This window comes from Leucoraja erinacea, unplaced genomic scaffold (genome assembly GCF_028641065.1).
Source record: "Leucoraja erinacea ecotype New England unplaced genomic scaffold, Leri_hhj_1 Leri_52S, whole genome shotgun sequence".
NCBI lineage: Eukaryota > Metazoa > Chordata > Chondrichthyes > Rajiformes > Rajidae > Leucoraja > Leucoraja erinaceus.
Window position 1 is genome coordinate 360,495 of NW_026576432.1, and position 12,474 is coordinate 372,968.

General features: G+C 49.6%; 1 protein-coding gene across 1 annotated transcript in view; it reads left to right on the top strand.

Moving 5' to 3' along the window:
• Positions 1-12,474, top strand: part of LOC129694054 (collagen alpha-1(XXIV) chain-like) — a 173,158-nt gene that overhangs the window by 85,829 nt on the left and 74,855 nt on the right. The window contains exons 18-19 of the mRNA XM_055630779.1: positions 2,115-2,168; positions 4,711-4,764. Of these exons, the coding sequence (XP_055486754.1) occupies positions 2,115-2,168; positions 4,711-4,764 (108 nt within the window). The remainder of the gene's footprint in view (positions 1-2,114; positions 2,169-4,710; positions 4,765-12,474) is intronic.

Sequence of the window (12,474 nt, forward strand, 5' to 3'; positions counted from 1 at the left end):
GGTACAGCAGGCAGTGAAGAAAGCTAATGGCATGTTGGCCTTTATAACAAGAGGAGTTCAGTATAGGAGCAAAGAGATCCTTCTGCAGTTGTACAAGGCCCTAGTGAGACCACACCTGGAGTATTGTGTGCAGTTTTGGTCTCCTAATTTGAGGAAGGACATTCTTGCTATTAAGGGAGTGCAGCGTAGGTTTACAAGGTTAATTCCCGGGATGGCGGGACTGTCATATGCTGAGAGAATGGAGCAGCTGGGCTTGTATACTCTGGAGTTTAGAAGGATGAGAGGGATTCTTATTGAAACATATAAGATTATTATGGGTTTGGACATGCTAGAGGCAGGAAACATGTTCCTGATGTTGGGGGAGTCCAGAACCAGCGGCCACAGTTTAAGAGTAAGGGGTAAGCCATTTAGAACGGAGACGAGGAAACACTTTTTCACACAGAGAGTTGTGAGTCAGTGGAATTCTCTGCCTCAGAGGGCGGTGGAGGCCGGTTCTCTGGATACTTTCAAGAGAGAGCTAGATAGGGGTCTTAAAGATCGCGGAGTCAGGGGATATGGGGAGAAGGCAGGAACGGGGTACTGATTGTGGATGATCAGCCATGATCACATTGATTGGCGGTGCTGGCTCGAAGGGCCGAATGGCCTACTCCTGCACCTATTGTCTATATTAAATTTAAACCTGAACCAGAAGCTGGCATTGGGATGGTGCTGGCTGGATTTTCTGATGTGTGTCTCAGCAGAAGGTTTTGCCTTGTATAACGGCAGACAGACAGTGGAAGTCTAACTCTGATCCCCAGGGCAGCAGCATGTTGTGAAGTGTGTGGAGAGGTCAGGAGAGGGGAGGGATGGCATGTGGAAGGAGTTTTTAGTCCCAGAGTGACTTCAGTGCAGTGACATGACAAGCGCTGAGCCGCTGCAGTGATTCACGACTTCTATCTGCTTGTGAAAGTGCTTTCCAGCGGACGCTAACATTTCCACTTGATTCCAACATCAATTGGAAACACATTACCCTCCAGGAAGCCAGGGAGTGATGCAGCTTTGATATACTTTGATTCCGACCCCTCGCTCCGACGAAACACTTTCACTGATTATTTCCAAAGCTCCAAAGTATTTGCTCTGCAAATTAACAACATCAGCATCAGAGGAGGCAAATCCATAGCGGCACGGTGGTGCAGCGGGTAGTGCTGCTGCCTCACAGTGCCAGAGACCCGGCTTCCATCCTGACTCCAGGTGCTGTCTGTACGGAGTTTGCACGTTCTCCCCGTGACCTGCATGGGTTTTCTCCGGGTGCTCAGGTCTCCTCCCACACTCCAGACGTGCGGGTTTGTAGGTTCAAGTTACATTTATTGTCACATGCACCAATTGGTGCAGTGGGATTTGAGTTGTCATACAGCCATACGAATAAAAGAACACAACACACGATAGAATTGAACAAGAACATCCTCACACTGCAGAATCAACATTCCCACTGTGTGGGGAAGGCAGTCTTTGGTTCCTCTTGGGTGGGGGAGAGGAGGGGGGAGGGGGGGTGGGGTGGGGGTGGGGGGGTGGTGGTGGGGGGGGGTGGGAATGGAAGTGGGGGGTGGGTGGGGAGGGGGGTGGTGGAGGGGGGGGGGTGAGCTGCTTCTCTGCTGATGCAGTGTGAGGATTGGTGTGTTGATTGTGATGATGTTATCCAGGGCAATCTGGGATTGCTGGGAGCTCCGGGGAGAGAGAGGATTCCCTGGAGACCGGGTACGTACACGCTCACACCCCCCCCCCCCCCCCCCCCCCCCCCCCCCCCCCCCCTCACCGTTACCCTCCGCCCCGTCTTCCTGTTACCCTTCTCTCATTTAATGTAGTTGTTACTGTCTGAGGGGGAGTATTGACGGATCGCCACACTATGGGAGGGGGGGTTGAGGGAACGCTGCGTGGGGGGGGGGGGGGGGTGGGTGTGAGGGGGGGGGGGGGGGGGGGTGAGGGAGTGCCGCACTGTGGGGGGGGGGGTGTGTGGGGGGTGAATGAGTGTCGCGCTGGGAAGTGTCTGCGGTGATGATCTGGACACCACCCTCTCTGTCTGATGGGGGGTGACTGTGGGCGTGTGTATTCACCAATTGTGCGGGCTGTCTTTGAAGGGCACCGTTGGCCTGGCGGGACCACCTGGGGCGAGAGGGAAGCCAGGACCACAGGTGCGTTTCATTCGCCTAGTCACACAACACAGAAACAGGCCCTTCAGCCCAACTCCTCCATGCCGACCAACATGCCCCATCTACACTAGTCCCGTTTGCCTACGTTTGGCCCATATCCCTCTAAACTTGTCCTATCCATGTACCTGTTCAAATGCCCTTTAAATGTTGTTATAGTCCCTGCCTCAACTACCTCCTCTGGCAGCTCGTTCCGTACACCCACCCACTGTATGAAAAGGTTGCCCCTCAGCTTTGTATTAAATCTTTGGCCTCTCACCTTAAACTTATGTCCTCTGGTTCTCGATTCCCCTACTCTGGGGGATAAAGACTGTATTCACCCTAACTGTTACCCTCAAGATCTCCAAGGAGTAAAATCTTAATCTGCCCAACCTCTCCCAGAAGCTTAGATCCTGGAGTCCCAGCAACATCCTTGTAAATCTCTGCATCCTTTCCAGCTTCATTCATTTTTGCTGCAATAGGGTGACCAAAGCGTAACACAGTACTCCAAGTACACCCCCACCAATGTCTTGTACAACTATCTCATGCTTATTTTACATAGATATTTACAATATACATTCATGATTTAGATGAAGGGATTCAAAGTAACATTAGCAAATTTGCAGATGACACAAAGCTAGGTGGCAGTGTGAACTGTGAGGAGGATGCTATGAGAATGCAGGGTGACTTGGACAGGTTGGGGGAGTGGGCAGATGCATGGCAGATGCAGTTTAATGTGGATAAATGTGAGGTTATCCACTTTGGTAGCAAAAACAGGAAGGCAGATTATTATCTAAATGGAATCAAGTTGGGAAAAGGGGAAGTACAACGGGATCTGGGGGTCCTTGTACATCAGTCACTGAAAGTAAGGCATGCAGGTACAGCAGGCAGTGAAGAAAGCGAATGGCATGTTGGCCTTCATAACAAGAGAAGTTGAGTATAGGACCAAAGAGATCCTTCTGCAGTTGTACAGAGCCCAAGTGAGACCACACCTGGAGTATTGTGTGTAGTTTTGGTCTCCAAATTTGAGGAAGGACATTCTTGCTATTAAGGGAGTGCAGCGTAGGTTTACAAGGTTAATTCCCGGGATGGCGGGACTGTCATATGTTGAGAGAATGGAGCGGCTGGGCTTGTACACTCTGGAATTTAGAAGGATGAGAGGGGATCTCATTGAAACATATAAGATTATTAATGATCTTGTTGAAACATATGATTATTAAGGGTTTGGACACGCTAGAGGGAGGAAACATGTTCCCGATGTTGGGGGAGTCCAGAACCAGGGTCCACAGTTTAAGAATAAGGGGTAAGCCATTTAGAACTGAAATGAGGAAATATTTTTTCACACTGAGAATTGTAAATAGCTGCGGTCCCAGTACCGAGCCTTGCGGTACCCCACTAGTCACTGCCTGCCATTCTGAAAGGGACCTGTTAATCCCTGCTCTTTGTTTCCTGTCTGCCAACCAATTTTCTATCCATGTCAGCACTCTACCCCCAATACCGTGTACCCTCATTTTGCCCACTCCGATGTGGGACCTTATCAAATGCTTTCTGAAAGTCCAGGTACACTACATCCACTGGCTCTCCTTTGTCCATTTTCCTAGTTACATCCTCAAAAAATTCCAGAAGATTAGTCAAGCATGATTTCCCCTTCGTAAATCCATGCTGACTTGGACCGATCCTGTTACTGCTATCCTAATGTGCGGCTATCTCATCTTTTATAATTGACTCCATTATCATCCCCACCACCGATGTCGGGCTAACTGGTCTATAATTCCCTGTTTTCTCTCTCCTGCCTCTTCAAGTGGGATAACATTAGCTACCCTCGAATCCACAGGAACTGATCCTGAGTCTATAGAACATTGGAAAATGATCACCAATGCGTCCACGATTTCTAGAGCCACTCCCTGGGATGCAGACCATCAGGCCCTGGGGATTTATCAGCCTTCAGTCCCATCAGTCTACCCAACACCATTTCCTGCCTAATGTGGATTTCCTTCAGTTCCTCCATCACCCTAGGTCTGTCCCCCAGTACATCAGGGGGATTGTTTGTGTTTTCCTTAGTGAAGACGGATCCAAAGTACCTGTTCAACTCGTCTGCCATTTCCTTGTTCCCCATAATAAATTCACCTGTTTCTGTCTTCAAGGGACCCACATTTGTCTTAACTATTTTTTTCCTCTTCACACACCTAAAGAAGCTTTTACTATCCTGCTTTATATTCTTGGTTAGTTTACATTCCCACATCATCTTATCTCCCCGTATTGTCTTTTTAGTTATCTTCTGTTGCTCTTTAAACATTACCCAATCCTCTTGCTTCCCGCTCATCCTTGCTACGTTGCACTTCTTCTCTTTAACTTTTATCCTGTCCCTGACGTCCCTTGTCCCTTGTCAGCAACGGCCGCCCCTTACTCCCCTTGGAATCTCTCTTCCTCCTAGGAATGAACTAATCCTGCAATTTCTGGTTTATTACATTTGACATCACATCTGCATCAGCTGCAGATTTTTGTTTGTTCACTGCCTGTTTGACACCAGACTTGCTTTCTGTCCTAGGGTAAAATGGGTGATACTGGACCACAGGGTTTGCCAGGACTGCCAGGACCAGAGGTAAAGTGTGAATGCTTTGTACAGATTAACATGACCATGTCTACAATACGTTGTGTAGGAAGGGGCTGTACATGCTGGAGTAACTCAGCGGGACAGGCAGCATCTCTGGGGAGAAGGAATGGGTTTTGGGTCACACTGAGGTACAGTCTGAAGAAGGGTCGCGACCCGAAACGTCACCCATTCCTTCTCTCCACAGATGCTGCCTGTCCCGTTGAGTTACTCCAGCACTTTCTGTCTATCTACTATATTTTCACATGTCATAGGAACAGAAGTAGGCCATTCAGCCCATCAAGTCTACTCTGCCATTCAATCATGGCTGATCCATCTCTCCCTCCTAACCCCATTCTCCTGCCTTCTCCCCATAACCCCTGACACCCGTACTAATCAACAATCTGTCTATCTCTGCCTTAAATATATCCACTGACTTGTGGCCTCCACAGCCGTCTGTGGCAAAGAATTCCACAGATTCACCCCCCTCTGGCTAAAGAAATTCCTCCTCATCTCCTTCCCAAAGGAACATCCTTTAATTCTGAGGCTGTGCCCTCTGGTCCTAGACTCTCCCACTAGTGGAAACATCCTCTCCAGATTCATTCAGATTCAACTTTAATTGTCATTGTCAGTGTACAGTACAGAGACAACGAAATGCATTTAGCATCTCCCTGGAAGAGCGACATAGCATATGATTTGAATAAATATTTACATTAGCATAAATACAGACATAGTGTGTGGGAGGAGTGTCCGGGGGGGTGGGGGGGGGGGGGAGGGGGTGATTGTCAGTCACCGAGGTACGTTGTTGAGTAGAGTGACAGCCGCCGGGAAGAAGCTGTTCCTGGACCTGCTGGTCCAGCAACGGAGAGACCTGTAGCACCTCCCGGATGGTAGGAGGGTAAACAGTCCATGGTTGGGGTGAGAGCAGTCCTTGGCGATGCTGAGCGCCCTCCGCAGACAGCGCTTGCTTTGGACAGACTCAATGGAGGGGAGCGTGGAACCGGTGATGCGTTGGGCAATTTTCACCACCCTCTGCAATGCCTTCCGGTCGGAGACAGAGCAGTTGCCATACCATACTGTGATACTGTTGGTAAGGATGCTCTCGATGGTGCAGTGGTAGAAGTTCACCAGGATCTGAGGAGACAGATGGACCTTCTTCAGTCTCCTCAGGAAGAAGAGACGCTGATGAGCCTTCTTGATCAGAGTAGAGGTATTGTGGGTCCAAGAGAGGTCATCGGAGATGTTGACCCCCAGGAACCTGAAGCTAGAAACACGTTCCACCTCCGTCCCGTTAATGTGGATGGGGGTGTGTGTGCCGCCCCTAGACTTCCTGAAGTCTACAATGAGCTCCTTGGTTTTCTTGGAGTTAAGGGCCAGGTTGTTGTCAGCGCACCATGCTGCTAAGTGCTGGACCTCCTCCCTGTAGGCCAGCTCATCGTTGTTGCTGATGAGGCCAATCACCGTTGTATCATCTGCATACTTGATGATGGTGTTAGTACCATGTACAGGTGTGCAGTCATAGGTGAAGAGGGAGTAGAGGAGGGGGCTCAGCACACAGCCCTGAGGAACGCCGGTGTTCAGGGTGAGGGTTGAAGAGGTGTGCTTGTCTAACCTCACAGACTGGGGTCTGTTGGTTAGAAAGTCCAGTATCCAGTTGCAGAGGGAGGGGTCGATGCCCAGGTTACCTAGTTTGGAGATCAGTTTAGATGGTATAATGGTGTTGAATGCTGAGCTGTAATCGATGAACAGCATTCTTACATAAGTGTCTCTGTTGTCGAGGTGGGAGAGGGCGGAGTGAAGTGCCGTTGAGATGGCATCCTCCGTACTCCTGTTCTTGCGGTAGGCAAACTGATAGGGATCCAGTGTGGGGGGTAGGCAGCTTTTGAGGTCTGCCAGGACCAGCCTCTCGAAGCACTTGGTGATGATGGGGGTAAGTGCAACTGGGCGGAAGTCGTTGAGGCTTGCCGCAGTGGAGTGTTTTGGCACTGGCACGATGGAGGTGGTTTTAAGGCACGTGGGGACAACTGCTTGGGCAAGTGACAGGTTGAAGATGTCAGTCCAGACGTCTGTCAGCTGCGCAGCACAGGCACTGAGCACGCGCCCGGGGATGCCGTCAGGGCCAGCAGCCTTACTCAGTGCCACGTACACGTCGTAGGGGGTGAGTGTGAGGGGCCCACATCCACTCTATCCAGGCTGTTTCACTGTTGTGACTAAAGAATAAGTGTCTGGTGTAAGGTGTGAGGAAGTTGAGGGCAGATTGATGTGGATGTACGGGCAGCTCATTGTGATTCTGCTGGTCGCACAGAACTCCCTGGCTCCATGCAGTCATTGGCAAGTGTGCACCTTCTGCCACCTTGTGGCCGTAAGCTACTGCTGCAGGCACAGTCAAGCAGCGGGTTGAGCCGCTACCTCACAGCTCTAGAGACCAATGTTCGATCCCCACCTCCGCCACTGTCTGTGTGGAGTTTGCACGTTCTCTCTGCCGTCGCTTGTGATCCACAAGTTTCCATCCACATGTTAACAACATTTTCATTCAGTTGAGTTTATTGTCACGTGTACCGAGGTACCGTGATAAGCTTTTCTGTTGCGTGTTATGCAGTCAGCGGAAAGACTACACACTAAGGTGGGGGGGGGGGGGGGGTTAATGGGCCACTGTAAATTGCCCCCAGTGTGTGGGTGGGGGGTAGAATCTGGGGGAGTTGATGAGAGGGAGACGGGATCCGTGTAGATGCATTTGTGATAGTCTATGCAGACTCTCCGTGGATTGTCACCTTGTCGTGGTGGAGAAGCTTGTGTGGTCCTGAGATCCTGAGAGTGATGCCGTCTGGAGCGATGCTCCTGGTAGGGCCACCCATGGCGGTAAGGTCGAGGGGGAGGTCTCTGACAAAGAGCAATCCAACCAAGACCTCAACGGTGGAACAGGCGGAGGACAATGGCTGACCTTATTTAATGTGATCATGGCTGATCATCCCCAATCAGTACCCCGTTCCTGCCTTCTCCCCATATCCCCTGACTCCGCTATCTTTAAGAGCCCTATCTAGCTCTCTCCTGAAAGTATCCAGAGAACCGGCCTCCACCGCCCTCTGAGACAGAGAATTCCACAGACTCACAACTCTCTGTGAGAAAAAGTGTTTCCTCGTCTCTGTTCTCAATGGCTTACCCCATATTCTTAAACAGTGGCCCCTGGTTCTAGACTCCCCCAACATCGGGAACATGTTTCCTGCCTCTAGCGTGTCCAAGCCCTTAATAATCTTATATGTTTCAATGAGATTCCCTCTCATCCTTCTAAACTCCAGAGTGTACAAGCCCAGCTGCTCCATTCTCTCAGCATATGACAGTCCCGCCATCCCGGGAATTAACCTTGTAAACCTACGCTGCACTCCCTCAATAGCAAGAATGTCATTCCTCAAATTAGGGGACCAAAACTGCACACAATACTCCAGGTGTGGTCTCACTAGGACCCTGTACAACTGCACAAGAACCTCATCCTCCTGCACTCCAAGGAATAAAGTCCTAGGATGCTAAACCTCTCCCTGTAGCTCAGGCCCGCGGGTCCTGGCAACTTAAGAAAATATGAGGAAAGATTGGAAAGACTAGGCTTATATTTACTGGAATTTAGAAGGATGAGAGGATATCTTATAGAAACATATACAATTATAAAAGGACTGGACAAGCAAGAAGCAGGAAAAACGTTCCCAATGTTTGGGGAGTCCAGAACCAGGGGCCACAGTCAAAGAATAAAGGGGAGGCCATTTAAAACCGAGATGAGAAAAAAATGTTTTCACCCAGAGAGTTGTGAATTTGTGGAATTCTCTGCCACAGAAGGCAGTGGAGGCCAATTCACTGGATGAATTTAAAAGTTAGATAGAGTTCTCGGGGCTTGTGGAGTCAAGGGATATGGGGAGAAGGCAGGCACGGGTTATTGATTGGGGATGATCAGCCCCCTATTGTACTCCCTGTACACACATGACTGTGTGGCTAGGTTCAGCTCCAATTCAATAATTAAGTTTGCTGATGACACTGTGGTGGTGGGCCTGATCTCAGACAACGATGAGAAGGCCTACCGGGAGGAGGTGGCTGGTCTAGCACTCTGGTGCCAGGATAACAGCCTCCTCTTGAACATCAAAAAAACGAAGGAGCTGATCATGTACTTTAGGAGGGCACATCATCCGAGGACGTACACTCCATTGAGGATAAATGGGGATCCTGTGGATAGGGTGAACTGTTTTAAATATCTGGGAGTCCACATCTCTGAGGATATGACATGGGCATCACACGCCTCAGCACTGGTGAGTAAGGCAAGGCAGCGCCTTTACCACCTCAGGCAATTGAGGAAATTCAGAGTGTCTCCGAGGATCCTCCAGTGCTTTTACGCAGCGGCGGTGGAAAGCATCTTGTCCGGGAACATTACCATCTGGTTTGGGAATTGCTCTGCCAAGGACAAGAAGGCTCTGCAGAGAGTAGTGCGTTCGGCCGAACGCACTATGGGAACTTCACTCACCCCCCTGCAGGAACTATACATCAGGAGGTGCAACTCCAGAGCAAACAAAATCATGAGAGACCCCTTCCACCCCTGCAACGGTCTGTTCCAGCTGCTACGGTCAGGCAAACGCCTCCGTTGCCATGCGGTGAGAACGGAGAGGTTGAGAAGGAGTTTCTTCCCAGAGGCAATTCGGACTGTAAACGCCTATCTCACCAGGGACTAACTCTACAGAACGTTTTTCCTTCCGCCCACAATATTTAATATGCAAAAGAATATGTGATTCTGTTTGTAGTTTATAGTTTGGTTGTTTGTTTGTTTGTCTGTCTTTTTGCACAAATGTCCGCGAGCATTGCCACTTTCATTTCACTGCACATCTCATATGTGTATGTGACAAATAAACTTGACTTGACTTGACTTGAATGGGGTTAGGTTAGGTAAGGGGGAGGTACAGCGAGACCTGGGTGTCCTTGTACACCGGTCACTGAAAGTTGGAATGCAGATACAGCAGGCAGTGAAGAAAGCGAATGGAATGTTGGCCTTCATAACAAGAGGATTTCAGTATAGGAGTAAAGAGGTTCTTCTGCAGTTGTATAGGGCTCTGGTGAGACCACATCTGGAGTATTGTGTACAGTTTTGGTCTCCTAATTTGAGGAAGGACATCCTTGTGATTGAGGCAGTGCAGCGTAGGTTAACGAGATTGATCCCTGGGATGGTGGGACTGTCATATGAGGAAAGATTGAAAAGACTAGGCTTGTATTCACTGGAGTTTAGAAGGATGAGGGGGATCTTATAGAAACATATAAAATTATAAAAGGACTGGACCAGCTAGATGCAGGAAAAATGTTCCCAATGTTGGGCGAGTCCAGAACCAGGGGCCACAGTCTTAGAATAAAGGAGAGGTCATTTAAGACTGAGGTGAGAAAAAACGTTTTCACCCAGAGAGTTGTGAATTTATGGAATTCCCTGCCACAGAGGGCAGTGGAGGCCAAGTCACTGGATGGATTTAAGAGAGAGTTAGATAGAGCTCTAGGGGCTGGTGGAGTCAGAGGGATATGGGGAGAAGGCAGGCACGGGTTATTGATTGGGGATGATCACAATCAATGGCGGTGCTGGCTCGAAGGGCCGAATGGCACCTATTGTCTATGTTTCTAATCTTGTAAATATTCTCGGCACACTCTCCAGCTTAATGACAGGGTGACTAAAACTGTTGATGGGAATGGTGGGGATATCTGAGCATCAGTTGGAGACAATATGTGTAGAAAAACCACAAGAATGTATATGAGATGGAGACTCTGGCAAAGATTAGCCAACAAGATAGCATGCCCTCCAAGCATTGTTCTGTTAGACAAGGACTCATCTGGGGCTCATTAAGCATTGCCTTTTCCATGCTGTGTTAAACTGAGCGTTTATGAATAGAACGATGGGATTATGAGTTTAGTGCATTCAATGCCCTGTGCTGTTCTGTGTGAGTGAGACCCCTCTCTGTAAATACTGAACATTTGTAATGTAAATACTTCCAGATCGCTCTCAGATGCTTCCACATCTTCTAAGGTTTGGCACAGGAGTTTACAAAAATCTTTAATACATTTCAGTCGGACAGATGTCGGAGATTGGCACAAAATGCTGGATTAACTCAGCGGGACAGGCAGCTTCTCTGGAGAACAGGAATGGGTGACCTTTCAGGACGAGACCCTTCCTCAGGTTGAGAGTCAGGGGAGAGGGGGACATTCTCTCAGTCTGAAGAAGGGTCTCGGCCCGAAACGTCACCCATTCCTGCTCTCCAGAGATGCTGCCTGTCCCGCTGAGTTACTCCAGCACTTTATGTCTATCTTCAGTGTGAACCGGCATCTGCAGTTCCTTCCTATATAGATGTGGGGTGTAGCTGTAGCCTGGGAATCTTGGTGGACATTGGCCAGACAGACATCGCCTTTGAGCAAAGCACAGAGTGCTGGAGGAACTCGGCGGGTCAGGCTGCATCTGTGGAGGTAATAGACTGACGATGTTTAGGGTTGGGACCCTTCCTCAGACTGAAGGCAGACATCGTTTCAGATTGGAACCCTTCTTTAGACTGATAGTTCATAAGCCATGGGAGCAGAATTAGGCCGTTCGGCCCATCAAGTCTACTCCACCATTCAATCATGGGTGATCTATCTTACCCGTTCAACCGCATTCTCCTGCCTTCTCCCGGTAACCCCAGACACCCGTACTACTCAGAACCTGTCAATCTCCGCTTTAGAAGTACCCAATGACTTGGCCTCCACAGCCGTCTGTGGCAAAGAATCCCACAGATTCACCACCCTCTGGCTAAAGAAATTCCTCCCCATCTCCTTTCTAAAGGTACGTCCTTCCGACTGAATAAAGGTCTTTCTTTCGTCTGAAGAATGGTCTCAACCCAAAACGTCACCTCTCTACGTGCTCTTGAGATGCTGCCTGACCTGCTGAGTTACTCCAGCATCTTGGGTCCTTTCATATATTAACCAGCATCTGCAGTTCCTTGTTTCTGCAGCTTCAGAGGAGAAGCTCCGTGGATGAAAGAGAGGCAGGGAGGTTTTGGGAGGAAGTTCCACAACTCGGTCCAGCAGCTGAAGGAATGGCCTGCAGGGAAAGCCCACCAATGCCTCTACTTCCTTCGTTCAGCAATGTCCCCAACAAGTCCCACCAACTTCTACAGATGCGCAGAAAATGTTTTGTCAGGATGCATAACAGTTTGGGAACAGCTCCGTTCAAGACCCGCAAGAGATCGCAGAGAGTTGTGGACGCAGCCCAGACCATCACACAAACCAACCTCCCTTCCATCGCCTCCATCTACACCTCACGCTGCCTCGGCAAGGCCAGCAGCATCATCAAGGACCAGTCTCACCCCGGTCACTCCCTCTTCTCCCCTCTCCCATCGGGCAAGAGGTACAGAAGTGTGAAAACCAACGCACACCTCCAGATTCAGGGACAGTTTCTTCCCGGCTGTTATCAGGCAACTGAACCGTCCTCTCACCAACTAGAGAGCGGTCCTGACCTCCCATCCACCTCATTGGTGACCCTCGGACTATCTTTAATTGGACTTTATTCTTGCCTTCACCCTGTGGACGGCTCGATTGTAATCGTGTATTGTCTTTCCGCTGACTGGTTAGCACGCAACAAAAAAGCTTTTCACGGCACCTCGGTACACGTGACAATAAACTAGACTGAACTATGATGGAGCGATGGGATGGGGGCAGAGAGGACATTGTTACGGGTGTGGGACG